At 38.1% G+C, this 22,414-nt stretch overlaps 1 protein-coding gene across 1 annotated transcript in view; it reads left to right on the top strand.

The window, feature by feature from the left end:
• Window positions 1–22,414, top strand: part of pcdh9 (protocadherin 9) — a gene marked incomplete at both ends in the record, with an annotated part of 198,682 nt that overhangs the window by 130,250 nt on the left and 46,018 nt on the right. The window contains one exon of the mRNA XM_080495975.1: window positions 8,620–8,821. Coding sequence (XP_080352101.1) covers window positions 8,620–8,821 — 202 coding nt within the window. The remainder of the gene's footprint in view (window positions 1–8,619; window positions 8,822–22,414) is intronic.

The following is a 22,414-nucleotide window of genomic DNA, read 5'->3' as shown; positions in this document are numbered from 1 at the left end:
TTTAGTGCGGATGCCTGCTTTGTGTATGTACATATTATAGACAGTGAAGACGTATTGCTAGTATATATTGCATGGTCAGCTGGCTCGTTGAAAGCAAAGCCTGCATGATAACAGTTAACGGGCTACACCTAAAAAATGCTTTACACAAAATAGCATTTCAGTTAATTTTTCATCACGTGTGTTTACTGGGTTGGTCTTTTTAACACCATAATGGCTGGCTTGTACATGTGCAGGGTGTTAATAGTGCACGTTGCTAACATTGTCCAGCTGGTGCCTCGGCAACATTTCCTTTGTCACTTTCTTTCCATTATCAGGTTGCGTGAAAATGTGCCTCTTTTGAGTACAGTCACCAGTTACCTTGCAGAGGGTTTTGATAAACAGATATGGTTTGTTGCTTTGTTTCTATGCTCTTATCAGTGCCACATAAAATTCTACGAATGTAATTTGATATCCAACCATACTGCAAACACAAGCATTAGAACGGTGACAGATTTTTATTGTCTCACCCTTTTTAAATATATGTAACTATGCAAACATAATCTATTCAAACTGATGCATCATCCTAATCAATTGTTGCCCATGTTATTCGGTTTTAGCACTTTAGAGCACTTCAGTCATTTTCCAGTGAGTTGGATTCAGCTTTTAAATGAGAGATTGGATAATTTTAGGGGCTTGTTGATTCAATGTGTGAAGCAGCTTTATATTTTCCATAAAGTTTATGCATTCGCCATCTTACAATGCCCCAATTTCCAGAAACAAAGAGACATTGAAAGCAAAGATAAGAGAATAAAAATTGTATCTAAGAAATACACATGTTTAAAGTCTACAATATTGGAAAGTGGGGTTATTTTCACGTCGCTGAAAAATAATTTACCTGCATGGCATTGTGTTTCTATATTACAGTATAATCCTTTGAAAACGTATGCATTTTGAGTTTTGTAGTTATGTGTATGGCACAGGGAATAGGCATTTAGCATTCAGATCATTGTTACCTCAGGCTCCCAATTTAGTTGAGGATTCAGCAAAAAAAACAAACAAACGGGGGAGAATTACACTTGACATTGTTTGGATTTATGGACGTTATCTCAAGTCTAGAGATTTACATGTTGGGATGAGTCTGCACAAAGGCTAAATACAGAACTACACAACAGCTTTTCATCACCTCAATAAGGAGAAAGTGCTTAAGTGGACACACTAACAATGCTTGTTGTGGTGATGCAGCTATAATGTTTAGTTTATATATTCTTTTTTTTTTTTTATAACAGACAATAAGAAACAATAAGAAACATTTTAGAGCGATGGTACATATAAAGGCAGGAGAAGTTAGGACTCCCTTGAGTAAGTGCTGGGAGAGCAGTGTGGTGGATGCCTGATGGGAACACTGGGGAGCGTCCCTGACCAGGTTGAAGGATGATGAAATGATGGAGGTGATGAAGAGGATATGGGCTGCGTTCTTCAGACTCTGAAAAGAGAATTAGATGGAAGAGACTGATTACCACCGTGAAAGCAAGTGTGGGAAAAATCTTTGATATTAGAGAAGAATATGAGGTGCTTTTGTATATTGTGGGAATTTGTCAATGATGAAGCGGATGAATCATCAGAAAAAGTCACAGATAAATACAGACCGGACTGGAGTCGACAGATCCCTCCTATTGAACTCACACACGAGTCAGTAATTCCATGAAAAACACAAACAAACAAACAGAAAACTGTTGGATTATTTGGATATATTTGTTTGTATGTCAGTCCAGATTCTAACACAAGCAATTTGCCTCTCTTTTACATTTGTGTCAATGCCAAAAAAAGTGAAGAAAAAAAAAAAAAGGAATTCAGATCGCCAGTTGCCAAAGTCAACCAGACCTCCCTGCTGCATCGATTTACATTTGATCTCTCAAAGCTGGATAATCATGGCTGTGTAAATAGCCATTATTTCCCCGGGATAAACAGAGATCCAACTAAACAAATGTGAGCTTCTGTACCTATTGGATGTAATGGAATCTCAAATAGGATTTTATGACAGCTAATAGGGTTGTAGGTTATTATGAATCATAGAGTGCACTGCGATTAGGTTTTGGTTTGCATGCGTCATATTTAATTGTGTATTTTGCAACGTTATTTTTTTTCTGTAATAAAATAAAATTTGGATTAGTTTTTATTATGTGTAATTCATTTTATTAGCTCGGTGACACAAAAGCATGTCTCAGAAGAGAGCAAATAAATGCCAACACCCTTGTTAATGCCACAGAACGGTGACTTCCGTGTCGTCTGTCTGCAGCTGAGTGCAGCACCCAGATCACATGGACTGTAACTCATAAACACATCAAGCTCCCCCATTCAGTGCTCAGGGCCTAGCCCGCTCTGCTCTGTAGTTAACTGTCTCTGAGTGTCAAATCCTTCATCCTGATGCAGGAGACACACATAGAGAAGAATTGCTGTGTCTCTCATTTTATGGCTGTGGATGTCGGCGGAGGCTCGAACCGATGAGTGAGTCAGTAGTGGTTAACTTTGGAGCTAATGCTGTGTGGCAGTTGCACAGGTTTCTTCAGCTCTGCTTAAGGCGCATAGGGAAGCTGGTTGAACTGCAACCGTCTCGCACTCCTCACTCAGCCGGGTCAGGTTATTTAACGGCACACCAACGTTGGGATTAAAAAGGAGTCGAAAATGTCGAGGCCAAGGTTGGTGAAGCCCTCGTCAGAAAAGGTAAAAGTTCACTGCAGGGTGGAGAGGAAAAACAATAAAAAAGGGGGGGGGTAGATGAGTCCAAGATGTCGGTGTCCAGACCCAGGTGGTGTTTGGTGACATTAATTCTAAATGAAATATCACCCTTTTGCAGAAGTCTGTTCAGGTAAACTCTGTTTAGTTTGGGGATTTTCTGTTTTCACAGAATGAAAAGTAAAATGTAAAACCCCATATGCCACCACTGATGCAGAGCAAACCGACTGTTGAGAGCCGGTGAGATTTGCCCATCTGTAGGCAGGCTTGATGGAACCACTGTATGTAAGTTAGACATGCATGCTTAGGCAGTGTATTCATTTCGTGTTTTCAGCTCTAGGCAGCTTGTAGTGTCAGAGTTGGTTAGCTCAACCACTTCCGTGCTTGTTAACTGCAGTTTAAGCCAAATGTCACATACTTACGGAACTATTCTGAAGAACCACCAATATTCCAAGGCCTCTTTTGCCTGGAAAGTAAAACTTTTTATTTTTTTTATTTTTGCAATTCTTTCTTTTCTATAATGGTTTGAAACAACTAGGTATAGTGTTCTTAGTGTTCATAGCATTTCATTTCATGTGAACTTATTGGTTTGTGTAAACCTTTTAAAACATATTTTGTCCTAAGGTAAAATATTTGATTGACTTAGAATGACTCCTATGTTTTAAATTCAGTTGTGGACAGTAACTCTTCTATTGCTCTATTTTTCAAATAATTAAAAAAAAAGAGAATTATGAGCCAAATAATTAGTATGATTAACTATTCCCATGCCTCTTTTCATCCTCCTTTCTTATTCAAGCTTGTAGAAGGGGCATGAGGTCAATCCCACAAGAGTACACCCTGCACAAGTCCATCACAGGGCAAATACAAGGAAAAACTCATACGCTCACATTCACCCCGATTATTAAATTGGAGCCATAAAAGAACATGCAAATTCCACACTGAAACATTCCAAGCTCAATGCAGTCTCAAACTGGGGGAGAGTTCTAACCACTCCTTCATGTGCAGCATTAACTTCCTCTGTTGTCTTAATTGATAATCGTCAAGTACTTACAGTGGTACTAAAGTAGTATAGGTTAACGTGTACACATTCACAAATGACAAATGATGATCCCACCTGGTGCTTTTACAAGGTGCAGGATTTCATCATTAGTCGGTATGGTGGTAATAATTGGTGTTGAAAATCTATCTTTGTTTTACTCAAGCAGTTGGATGTGCAGTGTTTTTCTTTGTTCACAGTTGAAGACGCATCCCATTATGTAAGATAGTTCTAACAGGTGCTAAGAATCAGGGGCCCTCATGTTAATGTGAGGAATCGAGATAAGTTGTAGTTCATTAGGAGGTGTGGACAGATTATAACACAACAAATTGGACTCTGAGGGCTCCAGCAAGACAGATCTTGTCACCACACCTGTCATCTGTGAAAGATGACAGGTGAGAGTCTTGGTGACAAGCATACATTATGACTACTGATGGATCCATGTTTTTTTTCTTCTCCAAAGGGGGTTAAACAGAAAAAAAAAAAAAAAAAAACAAGCAAGCATACCATCTGTATACAGTGTCTATAAATTTGCACAAGATCATTTTGTCTTGAAATGATGAACTGTGCTAATATTTGAATGCAAGGCCGATGCTTTGTAACTGGATAACACAGAGTGCACGCACACAGATATGCACTCCATGACCACTCTCATGAGCTTGCAATTTGGGTCAGACGTAGCTCCGATTTTTGGATCTTTGTGTTTGCCTTTGTGCACTTGTGTGCATGCCTGTCTTGTATTTGCTGTGAGCCAAAGAGCGAAGGAGTGACTGATCGGGCTTCATTGTTGACGTGGCAGAATGCAGATGTTTCTCAGAACTGCTTCGCTATGATTTAATGATGAAAAGCAGAAGGCAGCAGACTTAGACTCTGGAGAGGCAGCAGGAACAGACTGCGTCAATATTAGAGTCAGAATCAAAGACCGGGGAGATTGTGATTTATTTGTCACTTTTTATTTGAGTGTTACTTACAGAAGCATGTTTGGGAGCTCTTTTTTATCTTCACGTCTTTCATCTTTTTTAAGCAGTTTGAAGAGCTTGTTTTTGACTGTTTATGTCATCAAAATAGAGCCTTGCCTGACTGGGAGTGTGATGCATTTTATGGATGAGCCCAAAGGAAATCCAAACGTTACGTTGACAGGAAACAATGTCTATAAGCTGCTAATGTGTCACTTGGTTTGATGTTCTATGGAGTCTTACAGCTTGTCAGGGGTGAAGATGAAAAGTCTGGGGGAACCAAGGGTGACACTGAAATATAACTTCAATAAAATATATATAAAATTTCCAAAAGGGCATACATTATTGTATTTAAGGATGAATAGGGCCACTAAGTCTGTCATTTTGTTGTTTCAAAAAGTGTTGAAGTCAGCTGTAGCGGCAGTGTGAATGTCTAAGACACAGGAAATGGCAGAGACGAAAAAAAAAAAAATCAATCAGTACTGCCAGTACAAAAAGCGGGAACTGCCTGTAGCAGTTCATTGGTTAAAAAGAAAATGTATTTTTGAAAGGTGACCAGCAGATGGCAGAGCACCTTTGGTCTCTCAGGCAGGAGCAGGAGTTAGAGAGCAGGGCAGGGGGAGAAAGAGATCTTTTTGTGAGTTTTGTTTTCCTGGTTGACTGATCTCCCTCCCTCAGTGGTCGGATTGTGAAAACGGACTCGTGGGAAGTGTTCTCTCACCGCAGGTGTCAGACTGCTGTTAGATAAGATTATTTGTGGTGGTGAGGAGGTTGCATTATTTTGTGAGTGTATGGGTGTGTGTGTGGGTGTGTGTGTGTGTGTGCGTGCGTGCGTGCGTGCGTGCGTGTGTGTGTGTGTGTGTGTGTGTGTGTGTGTGTGTATGTGTGTGTGTGTGTGTGTGTGTGCACATGTTTTCTCTCATTAAATATATGTCTGATAGATACCGAGTGCTATATAGTGTTCATTTGGAACCCAGTGTAACACAGAAGTTGTTGTTGACTTGCATACTGTGCTCCATATGGTCACACTCAGGAGGAGAAAGATAGGCAAGCGGTGAGAAAGCTCGTGCTTTGAGTCCTTATCGCTGTTTTGCTGTTTGCCACATAAAAACCAAAGGTGTGTCAGTTCTGTCACATTCAGTTTGTGCTCAGCGGCAATTTAGATTGTGATTTTAACACAAAGTTGGCAGATGCCAGAAAAGTTACACCAGACGCTATATCATTCTACATGTCATCTCTGACTTTCCCTTAGGATGAATAGCTACTTTTAAGATTGACGTTGCCTAAAAAGAGGCAATATTTTGAATACATTTTTACATTTTTTTAAATCTATGTAACTGATGAACATAGTTTATTTACAATACCTCTACAGCTTCTTCTCCCCCAAAAAATATTTTACTGGACAGCTGACCCATTTGAAACCTCCTAAAAATACATAGCAGATAGATTAATAATTTGAAAAGCAGATGTGCGCACTCTAATGCTTTTTTGAAACATGTATAAACTGATTTCTGTCGTTGACCTCCACCCGCTCCTGTCAGATTATATTTTCAGTCCATCTTACGTTGAACTATCTATGAAGGCCCAGGGGCGAGCGCTATTTACAATACTTTGCAGGCTTGCAAGAGTTTAAACCTTCCAGCTGCAAAGCGCTGCTATTTGCTTTGTGTTTGTTAAATTGAGTGTGTTTGGTCAGGCAAATTATAAAAACAAGCGGATAATAAGGGTTAGCAGGCGTGATAAGCCATAATATCTTGTAAACTGGCAGCAGGGATAGTTTAAGCTGGTCTTATGCTAATATTACTACAAGTGACTGTCAGCTACAGAGAAATACAAATATCCTCAAACATGCCTAAACCCACTAATAAACACATACACAAACATAAACTGGCAGGATCCTTGGGCACAGACAGTGCATGTCGCTTAAAAGAGGAACTTGATGGCGAGTAATCTGGTGAAATTCAAAATTATTAGAGCTTCTGTTTGTGTGGTTTTCAATCTATCACTTCTTTTTGATGGTCCTGCCACTTCAGCAGCTTTTAAGAGCCCACACTAAACTCATTAACCCAATCAGTAAGAAGATGTCTCTTCTTTGTGAAAGTCAAAATCAAAGAGAGTTGCATGTAAAATTCCAATCCAATATTTATTTTCTTTATTGCACATGTCAAATACATGTAAGAAGATGTGATTTTGTAATATGTAATTTGTCAAGTACAATCCAGTATTTGAGAATGTGTGATTGCTCTTTATGTCCCCGGGCTTTAAGCAGCAGTGGTTCCATTGGTACACTATGTATACATTTGCTTTTCTATTAACTTGTCTTCAGATGCAGATATGAGGCGTAAGACTGTGAAATAAGTTATAAATCAGTGTTAAAAAAAAAAAAAGACTTTGCAATGTATATGGTATTCCTCACTCAATTAGAATGAGAAAATCAAGTCAGTTTCACTTAGCTGGGCACCTTTAGTGCTACCTTACCCTGGTCCAGGTTCTTTGGCATATATATATATATATATATATATATATATATATATATATATATATATATATATATATATATATATATATATATATATATATATATATATATATATATATATATATATATGTCTTGTCATTTCCATTCAAAATACCAGATATGATCATCTGCCTATTTATAATTGCCAACGGTGGCATTTATCCAGATATATGACGTTATACTTAATTGTACTGGATTCTGTATGTCTGTCCATACATTTATCCATCATGAGTGTGAGAAAGCGCATGTAGATGATTCTGAAAGCATGTGCACACGTGCATTTTTTTGTTCTTTCATTCTTTCTTTTTTTTTTGTTCTTTCGTGCTTTCATCTCCTTTTTTTGTTTCATTGAATGCTGCATGCTTTTCAAGCAGTTCTAAAATATATAATGAGGTCATTTGCATTAGACTGCAGATTGGGTGACCTTTGCTTTTGCCAATAATTACTGTAAAACCCGTTTCTGTCTGTCATCACCAAGGATGTGGTGGGGACCTCTCTGTGCTCACGAAAGGTTAGCTGGAGGTTTGTGTCTGGACTTATGAAAAAGCCTGAGGAAAATGTCATTAGAGCAAGGGGAAAAGACACTTGGAATTAACAATTGGAAATTCAATCAGGATGGCTTTAGGGAAGGTGTGTGCGCACACTCGCTTATGCACGTGCATGCGTGCTCGTATGCACATTTACAACAAAAAAATAGGGGCTCTAACACATATCCCGTAACCACTTGTGCAGTGAATAATTCCTCCACTTGGTGACGATACAGGGTGTGGGGAGAAGGACGTCCCTGGGGTGACTTCGCCTGACTCTGCAGGCCACTTTGACTTTGCCGGCTACCCAAACAAATTGACAAGACAAAGTAAACAATCAGGCTGCAAATGTCCCTGCAGTCACCGTGACAAACGTGATAATATCCTGCCACACATATTTAGATATTTTATGGCTGTCATCAATTATGTCATGCATTAATCACACTATGCACTTACGGAAGAGACAGAACTTTTACACTTTTCACCTTGGTAAATTTTTTTTTGTTACAGTGCATGATGCTTATTTGCATGCTGTTATTGGTTGTCATTGTGCAGTGAAACGTGACTGTATTGACAATGTGTAAACTCCATCAATATCCCAGCTCTAGTCAAAATAGATTGTGTTTTTTTTTTGGTTGTTTTTTTAATTCAGTAATCATTATTCGTCTGAAGCGATGATGTATATTACATTTTACATCATTCGGACAAAAATTAATCAACACTGCAGTCCCAACCTGTGCTCAGTGTGTAAAAGCAACAAGCATGAGCGTGTTCAGCTTGGTATAAAATAACACGGTGAAAAGAAACGCTTTTGAGGGGGCAGAGCAGAGCACTAACATCAGAGGCTCTGTTTTGTGCTCTTGGTTCTAGTCACAGCGGCGCGTCACGTTTCACCTGCCGGATGGCTCCCAGGAGAGCTGCAGTGACAGCGGTCTGGGGGACCACGAGCCTGTAGGCAGTGGCTCCCTCCTCACACAACCTCTCCCTCTGGTTCAGGCGCAGGATGACTTCTACGAGCAGGCCTCCCCTGATAAGAGGACTGAAGCTGACGGCAACTCCGATCCCAACTCTGGTGAGTTGTGATATATCCTGAGACTACCATTTCTCTTTAATACACACGGATGGCTGCTTTCTCTGGATTTCTGTCTGTATCTCTTCCCCCTTGCCTCATTCTCTCCTTTTTGCAACTGCATGAGTTTAAACAGTCATTGTGGACAATTTTTGAACAGCTGCAAAATGTTGACTTTGATTTAAGTCTGTGGTATTGTCTGCATCATAATGGCATCCTTGCTTTCAAATACAATGTGATTTTTTTTCCTCCCCTCAATAATCCACTGATTGTATGCAAAACAGCAACGTCTCAAATTCTTTGTCTCAATGAACAGGTTGAGTAAAATCAAGGTGTTTTCCTTTTTTTACATCGGGGAATTGATACCACTCTTGAAAAGCGATAATGAATCATCATGAAAAACAACATCTGTCTCCATAAAGGACTCAACATATCAAATACCATTTAATTTAGAGTCATTTCATTGCTCAAGTAGGTTTCCAGTGGATACACGAGCAGGTCATTCATTTCTCAGTTAATCATCCAGACTTGTTCATTCCTCCCAGGAGCCAACCTGGGCCTCCCATAGGCTCCTCACCTATTTGTGAAAGTCATTTGATTTATTTAGAGATGATTTCCCAGTTGGTGCTCAGCTGAAGATGTTAACTTCCCACTATTTCTGTTGGGAATGTACATCTCCGACCCAGTTTTCTCATTTTATCATTAAGAGGTGAGGCGTGCGCAAAGATCAAGCGCATCGCCCCAAGGTTGATGCCAGCTTGCCTGCTGAGGGTGGAGCAGCTCGCAACACACCAATACGAGAGCTGTGAGTAAACTGTGCGCGTGTATGATTTCATACAGGCTCTAACTTAGCAGATGTACTCGCAGTTGGCAGACACATTCAGTGAGTGCTGTCTAGGCCCACTGACTCATTGTCTTCACAAATAAATAGAGCCCACACATGGCCTGGCCATGTGCGGTTGTAGTACATCTAGTTAGCTTGAAATTTTTTGCAGAGACACTGATTTTAAATGTGATTCACAAGAAGTTTGTAAGCGTCTCCTCAGCTACCTTACAAGTGTGATGGATTGAATTTGTTCTTGACAATGTGTCATCCAATGCCTCTCACACTCAGTAGTGCAAAAGGAAATAATGAAAAAAAAAATCTTGTAGCTCAATAAAATATCAGGAGTTTGTGGCGGCATATTTGTGTTAGACACTTGAGATTGAGTTTTTTATCTCTCTTCATAACAGTGGAAAATGGACTAAATCAGACCATGATCTTTTGCTCAGTATTTTTCAACTTGAATTCATAACTTTGAATGCATATTTTGTTTTTTAAATTAAACTAAAACACATAACTTGTACATGAAGGAGCTACGTAGTCCCTCAGACATATAACACGACTTGTTACCTTGACCAGCTTGTTTTCCACTTTAAGACACTGTTTTCCCTTCTTACTCAATGGCATCCTGTTTTGTTAGTGTTGTTCACCTGTCAGGAAACTATTATCCGTGACAAGAGTGGTCTTTGAACATTGACCCACTGCTTGGCAGGATAATGATTTTATGTCTTGTCTATGAGCGATGTGTTACCTGCTGTGGTATAAACTATGTGAACTCCATGGTCCCGGGTTAACTAGTTTTGAGTAAGTCTTTGTCAGACTTAAAAAGCCCCACACTGTTTTCCCGAGGAGTATGAAATGAGGCAGAATGTTGACAAAGGCAAACAGAAAGATATTTGACACTTTTATGCTCCAAGTTGAGGTGTAAAGTATCTTCCATCACTATTGAAAATAACCCTATTCAGTGCAACATTTTAAAAAGGACCTTGACAGTGGGAGGTCTTTCTTGATGCTTTGTTCGAGGTTTGACAATTGTATTACTCATGCCTTTTTTCCTGAAATATTAGCTCTGTTCAAAAGACCTTAAAGAATTAAAATGACAACATGACATGAATTATTAAATTATTACATGTCTGCAGTCATCAGTTTTGTGCAGAATGTTTACTTTTGGCACATAATTTTTTTTCTCCTGCAGTGGGATTCACATTGGTGATAGATTAAAGTTACCTTTGAGGTTTAGAATAGAATAGAATAGAATAGAATAGAAATACTTTGTTACTTCCAAAGGGAAATTGCAAGAATTTCCCTGTGAGATTAAAGTTTAAGCTGAAATACCTTCGGAGTGCGGGTATTTTGAAACACCTAAACACAAACCAGCAGTCCATGATAAATACAAGACCCATATTAAGCTTTAAACGGTGTGAAGATGACATACACCTGGGATTTTCACCTCTGATGATCAGACTGGTATGAGCATCTGAAAGAAACCTGACCGCGTAACCTTCATGGCCCAGCCCTGTTATTTGTTCAAAAAAGTGAACTTGGTAATTATCCTTATGTAATACGGGAAAGCGGTGAGACGTATGCGTGGGCGGGGGCTTTCATCTGAATTAAGAAAACATACACAGTGTGGGAGCTGTGAAAGTCTGATGTCTAACTGTCTTTTTTTTTTTTTTTTATAATAGAAAAGAGTATAAAGAGATGTTTTATATTTCTTTGTGACTTGGAAGATTTCCCTAAAGGTTCAACACAGTAGAGAAAGAAAAAGCTGTGAATACTCAAACTGATAGAAAAACAAGACAAAATGTTGAACACGATAGCAAGACGATAACATTAACAGATGGATAATAATCATGGACACAGTGATTTCAGTCAACAATACGATATTCTTGGAAAAAAAAAAAGAAAAACCTTGACAATAATGCAACCATGTAGTTTGTGAACAAATGTTGTTACTGAGAATCAACTGACCATACAATTCCTTGTTTTCCAATGACAATTGATTCTAACGGTAGAGTATTTAAAAAAAAAAAAAAAAAGACAACAACCTTTGTTTCTGTAAACAATGCCTACAATTTCTGAGCAGCATTTTCAACCAAGCACTTGCTCAGTTATGTAACGAGCACTAAAGAGAAAAACAAAGTGTTTCCAATATACTTGTTGTCTTAGCGTCTCCATGAACCATCTTGCTATTTAAAAGTACATAAAATCTGAAGCAGGAATGATGCAAATGGCAAAGTACATACAATTATTGTACTTGGACTCATCAGAGAGATTACATAATGAAAAAAGCTACTTCACAGTCAACAGTGACAGCCTTCAGCCTTTGGCATTTCATATGATAGTGGGTGGAAGTGAGATTCAGAGTAAACTTTGTGCAGTGTACTTTGGTGGATTTAGCTTCTGCTCAACATGGCCCCTGAGCACACAGTGAGCCATTCTGTCATAAAATCAACTCTCATGCACTGGAGTTCAATCTGTGACTAGAAATGTTCTGATAATGAGGATAAAGCAAACAAGACATAAATTAACTAGAAAAAAGTGATCCAAATCACAAGACCTTGTTTAGAAAATAGATCAAATTGATCAATTAAATAATTGTAATGCATACACCAAATTAAACATAGCATAACATATATAGTTTAAAAAATTTTTTTTTATTTTGCCACTTTTAATAATAATATATTTGTGTAACAAAATAAACAAACCAAAAAACTCAACAAAAAAGTCTCCACCATTAAAAAACAACATATTCTGTTATTGACTGAGGTTGAAGGATTTAAGTATGAAACAACAAAACATACTGGTAATTTTACTTTTTATTAATGTAACAAACAATTAACTCACATGAACAGCATCCCATTCATACTCAACTCTACTGCCCACCCCACAAATGCAGGTTACCAAAGGTTACCAAACAACAAAAGCCATACATTCTAAATGTTTATAGCTGAGTGCATGAACGTTAACTAAATCAATAAACATTCATGTTCAACAGCCTTCATTTCTCTACATCGTGGTGCTTGTGGTCATCCTTTTTAAAAGCTATGTGACGGTCGCTACCTCAATAATTGTCCACTTGATCCGCATTAATGCCTTATTATATGTGTATTAAAATTTACATTATCCTGGTAATGATTCTTGAATAATCTCATTTTCTAGACATTATCTCACAGGTACAAAATTTGCTTCCAGTCACATTGTGTTGCTTGTTGCTACACATTATCTACCTACACTGTATTAAACTATGATATTCAGGGCCATGATCTCTGAAAGCCTTCGATGTGCGTGTCTGTCGTTCCAGTAAAGTAAATTGACCTGGCAGACATGAGTTTTGTTAAGGGACTTTTCAGCAAACAAGCTGAAGTTTTAATTGATTTTTTAAATTAATTTAAATTAAGTGTTTTTCTTTAACAATGTCATCAATTATTTGCCCTGCAGTCGACACAGAAGACAATGAAAACTAAATACAGTTACATGTTTTGAAGACGTTTAGTCAGCCAGTGATTTTGCAGTTATATCCCACTTAAAATTTAAATTGAACCAGTGACATGAACCACAGATTGGATAATGTAGATCAAGCACGGTCAACTTCTGTCAAATTTTGTTTGTTAATGCCTGGGCTGAAAATTGTGACCAATTGTCAACCACTAGTGAATATGAGGATTAGTCCTCCTTAATAACTGTTTTTTTCTAATTTAGTTTTCTAAAATCAACGTGAATGCTTTTTTTTATAATCGTAACATAGAATTACAATTAGTAATACAAATAATTACATGCTATTTGCTTTCTGTAAAGGCTCCTACAAAAAAATGTTACTTTCTATATAGATCTATATTCTGATCACATCAGCTTGATCAAACCAATAGAAATGCCGTACGACATGACATAGTTATCTGGGTGACACCAGAATGCTAACATAAAATGCTAGTACACTCTTACAAGTACTTACTACAAGCTCTCTTTGCGTAATTGGCATCCCCAGTTCACTTCTCTTTCCGAGCCACGACTGTATCCAAGTTCTCCTATTTATTTTTGGGGGGGATTTTTCTTCAAACATAAGAATACCGCAAGTGCGAAAGGTCTGTCCATATTTAGCGCCTTTATTTTTCATGGATGGATAGCACACGTATATGACGTGTAATTGTCATTGGCTCACATTGAAGTGATTACATAATATTTACAAAAAAAAAAAAAAAAGGTCCATAACAAACAGTATAACTTGAGGAAAAATTTAGTGTTGCAAAAAAAACAACCATTTCTGATCGATTCATTTTACTGTGTCTTCAGTGAATATATTGACCAATATACGAAGCACGAATGCACTATACTTTGCTCCAGAGACGTGGATGCTGGATGGGAAGAGTTGCACTCATTCTGAGGCGATATCAACACACCCACAGCTCTGCCAGTTGTCCACCTGTGGCCCTCTGAGCCATATGAGCTGTCACTAAAACGTATCTGAAGCACCTGAAGAAAAAAACAAAACTCCATAAAAACTGTGATGCATACTAAAGAAGAAGCAGTTGGCTTGGGGTGACTGACAAGCACTCTCTATGTGGCAAAGTCCAAAAACCAATGATACATCTTGTTTAGGAGGTTTTTTGTTGTTGTTATGTTTAGTTTTGTTTTTAATCTACTGGGAGTTGGACATAAACAGTGTTTTAAAAGTAACTTTAATTGCAATATCTTCCAAACCATTCAGATATAAAGGAGATGTTTACAAGACTGATTTACTATCGAGGTGTTTTCAGGGACTAAAGCCCTGATGTACCGAACTATTATTCTTGATCTTAGCTTTACTTAACTTGAAACGGTGTTTTCCAAAGTGTGAAATATTGACTTGAAATTGAAGTTTCAACGTTTATTAAGTGACGCTGATAAAAGACAAATGAAATAAACCATGAGACGGGACGTAATGGCCACATGCTGAGCATTTTCTACAACTACTGCGCATCCCTCAGCAATTATACAGTGACGTCAACAGTTTCTGCGGAGCAAATGATTCAAATGAACCTCATTAAAGGCTATACTTTTGATATGGACAGTAATCCTGCCACTCAGCTACAATTTTGAAATACACATTAGCATTTATTTACTGGGTTTTTTAGTCCTTCTAGATTGGAAGTGCATGGGTGAAAGTCTCCCAGACTGCAAATCAGCTGAAATAATACATGACAGAGGAGTGCCCAGAATAAATAGAGGAGTGAGCAGGGTGAGATAGTCTTTAAACAACTGTTATTGACCAAAGTGCTGTATGAATTATTTAAAAACATTGCGGACAAGACCTGCACAACAGAAAGACAAAAAAGAACAGTGCTCACACACACACGCACGCACGCACGCACGCACGCACGCACACACACACACACACACGAAAAGTCAAAGGCCAATGGAAAATGACTGCAAGATGAAATTTGAATGAGTTGTTGGAGTGCGCTGAAGTGATAAAATGAGAAATGTTGTCCTTGCCGTTCAACAGCGATCCTTAAGCTTCCGATGTTGACAGTGAAATAACAGAGAGCCTTTGTGTCTGTTGGCCTCAGAGTGATTTTGGTCAAACGGGATCAAAACACATGGAAATAAAAAAAAAAAAGCTAAATTCCTTAATAAACAACAGCAAAAAATTGAAGCAATTTCTGAATTGTCCTCGGACTATACACAGACAGTGTGCAGAGCCAACAAGTTGAGTGATGTGATTACTTTGTTGTGCCAATTGGGCTCCATGCACCTGATGCTCACTTGTGAATATTCTTCTACGACACAGTTTTTTGGAGGCGCTTTTCTGTCTCTATGTGAGCCATATATCATTTCCATGTTCACATTCAAAAGCTTGTGTGCATAAATGAACACTATTTTAAATGTAAGTCCCAAAAAGAAGAAAATACACATTTTAGAGAACAGAGAACAAGATATAATTAATTAAAGCAAATTGTAGTAAAAAAAAAAAAAATTCACATTACATTGAACTGTCATAAAAATGCAGTATTACTGTATGTAAGATATAACTGCATTAGTTCAACAGGTACATCACAGATCTCTGATCTCTGTAGCCAAAACATTAAACTCAAAACTCTGATGTGTTTGATTATTGCAACAAGCAAGAGTTTTGTGTAGCTGATTTGTTCGCAATATCGCATGTGACTCAGGCCATGTGATGAGGTATTTTCCATCACAATTGTCTAAGAATTAAGTTTTCCCTTTCGTTGTTTACCCTCAGTGCAACTATCTACTTCATGAACTACATGTATTTATGTATTTGTTTGTTTGTTTGTTTATTTATTTTCTGGCTGCTTTGGTTTCTTAATAAAATGCAAAAAAAAACACATACATTTTAGCTTTACTGTCTCTTAGAGATTAAATGTGTGTGACTGGCCACATGGTGGACTTCCTTCCTCCATAATCAGCTGGGGGCAGATTTTAATAAAGCTGTACTGAAGATGGACGATAACGTGAATTAATCGGGAGATGGGGACAACAGTTCCTTTTCACCGCAGAGGATGAAGTTGAGGCTTAATCCCAAAATATGAGTTGAATCCCTAGTGCACGGGAGAACAACTTTTCTAAAGCTATATCTTCACTTTTCCAACACAGGACATAAACGATTGAGCAAATTGGTGAAATGCAAAATGTCAACATGACCTATTCTAGATTATTACTATATCATTTGTGTGCTCTTTTATTTTGATCTGCATTCTTTCATGTAGGTCTGCTTGATTACTAATGTTTGTAATGGCGATATATGCATGTCTATATCTCAAGCATTACATCAGTCTTTTACAGCATACACTCGGCACCACTTAGAAACACCTAACCCATCATACTTCATTGATTAGCTTCAAAGCATTGGGGACAAAATGTTTCCGATAAATATTTCTTTTTGCCTTCGGTTATCTGCATCTACCTAAGGGCAACATCGGAAGTTGATCATACAGTAGATAGGTAGAGTCAGTAGCGATTATGCCAGATCTTATCTAAAGGGGTCCTAAAGGGAGCTGCTTTTGTGAATCAAGTACAATTTGGAGAGGCGATGTTTACTATTTTCTGTGTATTACACCTTCTTTCATGACTTAAGCTTCTAAACCACATAATCAAACGCTTGGTAGTTATTCACAACCTCCACCACATCTGAGATCTCTACGACTGAGCAGTGAAATGTGGCAATTTTCACACCACATTTCTTTGGTATTTTTTTTTACAGGTGAGGGACCCGTTTGATGATCACAATTTCAGGAGACCGTACAAAGATTATAATTCTTTTTCATGAGGCATGTGTGAGTTTTCTCCAGGAACTCCGATTTCCAAACACCCTCTAAAACATGCACTTCAGGTTAATGGAGGTCTCTGAATTGGCCATAAACATGAACGTGTGACTGTTAGTGTGACTGTTAGTGTGACTGTTTGTGTGTGTGTGTGTGTGTGTGTGTGTGTGTGTGTGTGTGTGTGTGTGTGTGTGTGTGTGTGTGTGTGTGTGTGTGTGTGTGTGTGTGTGTGTGTGTATGCGTGCGTGCACGTGTGTGTGTGTGTTTGCCTTTGCCTGGCCATGGACCGTCAACCTGTCCACACATATATAGAAATATTCAAACCATTTCACGAAGTAATTAATTTCAAATTCACCATTCACAGTTTATATACAATCATGTCTAAAGTTGTTTGGTCTGTTCTTGAAACTTTAACTTACTTTTTAGTCCTTGGGTGCAACACACATTTTTTTTTATTTCAAGATGAGTCGTTTATTCATATTTTACTATATCCTTTTGTTTTTGTGTCCTTGTTCACTGCGATGAAAAATGTAACTAACGGCCTGTAATTATATTAGCTTTTAAATTAAGAAGTGGCATGAGAAGAAAAGCCCTTTTGACAATTAAATTCTTAAAACATTGTCTGTGCTCTTTCACCAAACAGCAAATGTTGAATTTCATGAGCGGTGATTGAGCAATGATAACCATCATTGATAGTGTGAATAAAGTGGGAGGACTTTTTTTTTCTTTTTTAACAAAACAAAAGTGTGGGAGTTATATAGATAATATGGAACATTGTTTTTTTTGACACTGATATGAAATGAATAATGAATAAAACATCCCAAGAAAGTAAAGTAACACATTTCCAGCTTCCATCTTGAAAATGTTCACCCCGAAATGGTTTTCAACTGGACAAATATAATTGTCTTGAACTGACTCATGCTAAATTTGTATTTTAAGATATAATACTACAACAAGCACATTTTGTCGTAATCTGGTAGTGTTTATAGTTAGCTATGTAATCTATTTTGCAGTGCCAATGATCATAATGGAAACAATTCATCCATCCAGTCATTTATTCTCTATACAGTTTGATTTTATTCTGACTATGGACACACACACACACACACACACACACACACACACACACACACACACACACACACACACACACACACACACACACACACACACACACACACACACACACACACACACACACACACACACACACACACACATCTTTGTGCCCTGAACAAAGATCAAACCAGGGATATTCTTGATAGGATGCAAGAGAACTAATCATTGCAATACCTTGCAGTCCTGAAAAATCATTATGTGGATCAGTAATGGCTTTACTGGGTTTGTGTGTTTGCTCAAGCAAGGAAACTATCTTCTCTAGGAGTGTGACAGAATAGTAACTCATTTTAATGAAACGACAAGTATATTATTAGTTACAGCAACAGTGACAGTATCTGTTGTTTTAAATATTTTGAGTTATATTACAGTTGTACACCTTTTATAGCAGAAAAGAAAAATGCAAGGAAATGTTAACCGACACACAATCAACGTCAGCAGCCACATTAAATTACCTTGTAAATATTCAGGCGTTAGAGCCAAAAACAGTCCTCAGTCGTTTAAGAGACGGTGTCACTGTTACAGATTTTCAGCAATGTAATGCTTTCACACCTTTCTCAAGAGATCAAATCAAGCACTCCTCGAAAGGTAGAAGTTCGCTGTCACAACCGCATGTCATATATTCAAGTGTCATCAATTTCTTTTCTCGGTACTTTCATCGAGTCCTCGCATGAATTTGCACTTTAATTGATTGCAGTATCACAACGGAAATTACAAGGTTACCCCACATTTTCAGGAGATTAGTCAGAGCTCATTTTAGCTTAAAAAAATATATTACATGACATTTTGTTGATTATTGGTTGTAAATACTTGGTACAACAATCCCTTTAGCAGTTTATATGGTGACTTTAAGCATCATATAAGGCATCTGTTGAAAAGACAATGCCCATAGCTGGTATAGTGTCTCACAGTTGAGAAGTATGAAGCTTTTATAAAACTATATATAATTCATACATGTATTCATACATGTATCTTAAAGCTGTGTGTGTGTGTGTGTGTGTGTGTGTGTGTGTTTGTATTTAAATCACATTTAAAGTGATTAAAAACATCTCCAGTATCAGATATCTGAGGTGAACAAGAATACTATTACAACTCACTTTACTTTGTTTAGACAAGTGTCATGTAAGTAGGTTTTTCTTTTTGTTATTTCATCCTTAGGATTTATATTGCTCCCTTTTGAGGTGTATAGGTCCGTGGCCGCTATTTGAACTGTATAAGAGGGAGTGTTTGAAGATGCGTAATGTTAACAAGGAACACGGTTCAACAAAATAGTTGGCTGCACGATTTATGTGCAGCGATGTGGCTGACTGACAGGGGCTGAGAAGAAGCACTGGGCCAAGGGGGTGAGTGGGCAAGGTGCGTGTTGGAATAGCGCGACGTGACTGGGTGAGGGTAGCTGTTAAGGGGCTTTGTGGAGAGGGACAAAAATGCTCAGATGCACGATTGTTATGTCCTCTACCATGAAAATGGAACCACTTTAGCCATTAATCATTGATGGACAGGATATGATGGAGAACTCCCTCGTTGAGGCATTCTGCTCCACGCCATTCAGCAGCTCTTTTGTCTAAAACACCAGAGCATCGTTTCAGGTCTGCCTCTGCCAAATGTTCATGTCACAAAACACAAATTACCCCCACATTTGGCTCTAGCTCCGTTAGGAAATATTTCATTAAAAATTTAACTACTGTGAAATTTCACTTTTGCACAAATTTTAGTCATCAAGACATGCCTGGCCACTAAGACAAACTACTAATTTTTTATTTTTACCTCAGCATATTTTAACAGTGTGCTGGCTACTTATTTTAGCATAGTATTGTTCAAATATGCTGCAGGCCAAAAAAAATGGTCACGTTGCCATGTTTTTATAATTGTTGGTGCCAAATGTGTGGTGCTGTATTTCCCGAGCGACTCAATTGTATTTCCATGGTGAAGAAGATTGGCAGCTTCTTCACTGCATTTTACCTTTGTGCCACCAGGCTTGTTCTCATGGAAATGTTGAAGTACTGCTGCACACACAAGTTAAAAATGATTTACTTTGCAACTTCATGTGTCCTATCCTCTATTCATTCAACGTTTTCTAAAACAACATTGTGTCTTTAACGGATCATTTCTCAAATGATGTGTCGATAATTCATATGAGACAAGCAACAACCTTTAAGAAAATGTTCCTTTATGTCCTGACATCTAACAAAAAAACCTGAAAAAATCTCAAAATGTAAGAGTACTGATACTACACATACTTGGAGGAGTTTCAGTGGAAGCCACTCATATTTTCATGACATGTACACGTGCAGGTTTGTGAGTTGTTGTTTTTCTTCCTCAGAATGGGTCACTGCTTGAGTGTGCATGCAGGTGATGCCAAATACACTACTGTGCAGGAGACGCAATGCTACTGTTCAGCTTATCCTGAAGAGAAAGCATGCTCACGTGTGCTTACTGCAAAACGTGCTTTAAAAATATTTAAATTAAGATAGAGTAAGTAAAATTTATTTATAAAGCACTTTTTACAGATCAAAATCACAAAGTGTTGTACATAAAAAGGAAGCACTAAAATGACACAATAATACAAATATTTTTTGTAAAATACATAAGAAGCATACATAATCAGCATATAAGCGCCAGGATACATTTTTAAACCACCAATGGGCCAACCAAGAGGCAACAGGTGCAAGAGAAGCAAAACAGGCCCTAGGTAAGAGCCCTGGGCAACTCCACAAGATATGTTATACAGAGAGAGAGAGAGAGAGAGAGAGAGAGAGAGAGAGAGAGAGAGAGAGAGAGAGAGAGAGAGAGAGAGAGAGAGAGAGAGAGAGAGAGAGAGAGAGAGAGAGAGAGAGAGAGAGAGAGAGAGAGAGAGAGAGAGAGAGAGAGAGAGAGAGAGAGAGAGAGAGAGAGAGAGAGAGAGAGAGAGAGAGAGAGAGAGATCACAATGAACATAAAGGAAAAGCTCCTCTGATTGCAATATTGTCTAAGTTGTATTTATTGTAGATGTAAATATTGGCTTTTAAAAGTCAGTTACAAATAAGTAGTTTGCGCAGACTTTGCTCTTTATTTGCTCTTGATTTAAGTCAAAAAATATATGTTTCAAAGTCCAAGCTGGTGAATGAAATATGTGCTGGAGGTGTCTACATTACCATAAGTGCACAAGTATTCATGCAACGTATTGCTCTCGTGCAGTTACTGAAAAGTGGGCTTCCACTTGGGACACTTTTGACTTTGACTGGACGGGAAGCAGAGTGCAACACTCTTGATGTGCTGCAGGCATGGAAAGAAGCACTTTAGTGTCACAGCCAATAGCATTGCAGTTGCAGTAAATCAAACATGAGGCTGTGGCCGTGATGTGTTGCCTTTGTAACAAACTCGTCTTCTTGATGCTCATGGCAAACGTTGGTTTAAATGTCCCTTCCGTTAAACGGACATGGGAAAAGAGTTATGATTGTGTTCTCTCGAGATTAAACATCTACACCTCAGTAGAACTGAATGCATTTAACTTCGATCTTTATAACAGCACTTGTTAAAATTTGACTCATTACTATTAACTTATGATCAAACATTGTAGTTAAAAGAGACGAGGATGCAAAACAAGCACCAACACCTTTGCTTAATTTTCTCCAGAATGGCATTAATGGATGTTTCAAATTATTTTTCCAAATTTATTGAGCAAACACACTGCAAATGACTTCTCTCGTGCTTTGTTCAAATATATCTTATTTGAGTCATGCTAATTGTACACAAAACGAATATGAGAGGGTGCACAAACAAAACCCTGTGCAACCCGCCATTGTGAAGCAGTTATTTCAGGGGCAGTCAGTCAATTGAGCATTATTCACATGTGCCTGTAGTTATGTATAATTGTCTAGCAAGCATGATAGATGACTCTAAGTCAATAGCAGTTTCCCAAACAAATCATGTTTGTCTACTCTCATAAAATGGCAAAAAAGTGAGAGAGAAAAATAAGTGGAAGGTCATTAAATACAAGACACATATAAACTGCTCCTGGATCACAAGTTGTGCTGTTTCTCAGACTTTAAATAACCCGAGGCCCCCGCACATGTCTTCAGATTGCAGCCATAAGACATATGCTGCAAAGACAGTGCCAGCTCTGTAATCGTTTGTTTTGTTGCCTATTTATTCAAATAAATACATGACATGATGCGTTTCATGAGTGCTTAATTGCAGAAATTAGGACAATTTAAAAGGATTCTCTCAATTGAATAAGAATAACAGACACGCCGACTAAAACACTGAACTCTGTGCCAACAGCTTTGTCGTTTCTGTAGTACAGATGCCCAGTAATCGACTATTCAGGATAAGCAAATACCAGACTGTCGCTCAGTCTGGCAGCCATCCGACCACCTCAGTCACAGACAGCCAGTGATGCCATTGAGATGGTGG

The sequence above is a fragment of the Blennius ocellaris genome (assembly GCF_963422515.1).
Source record: "Blennius ocellaris genome assembly, chromosome: 1".
Taxonomy (NCBI): Eukaryota; Metazoa; Chordata; class Actinopteri; order Blenniiformes; family Blenniidae; genus Blennius; species Blennius ocellaris.
Note: the sequence above shows the minus strand (reverse complement) of the source record. Positions and strands in the feature narration are given on the sequence as shown.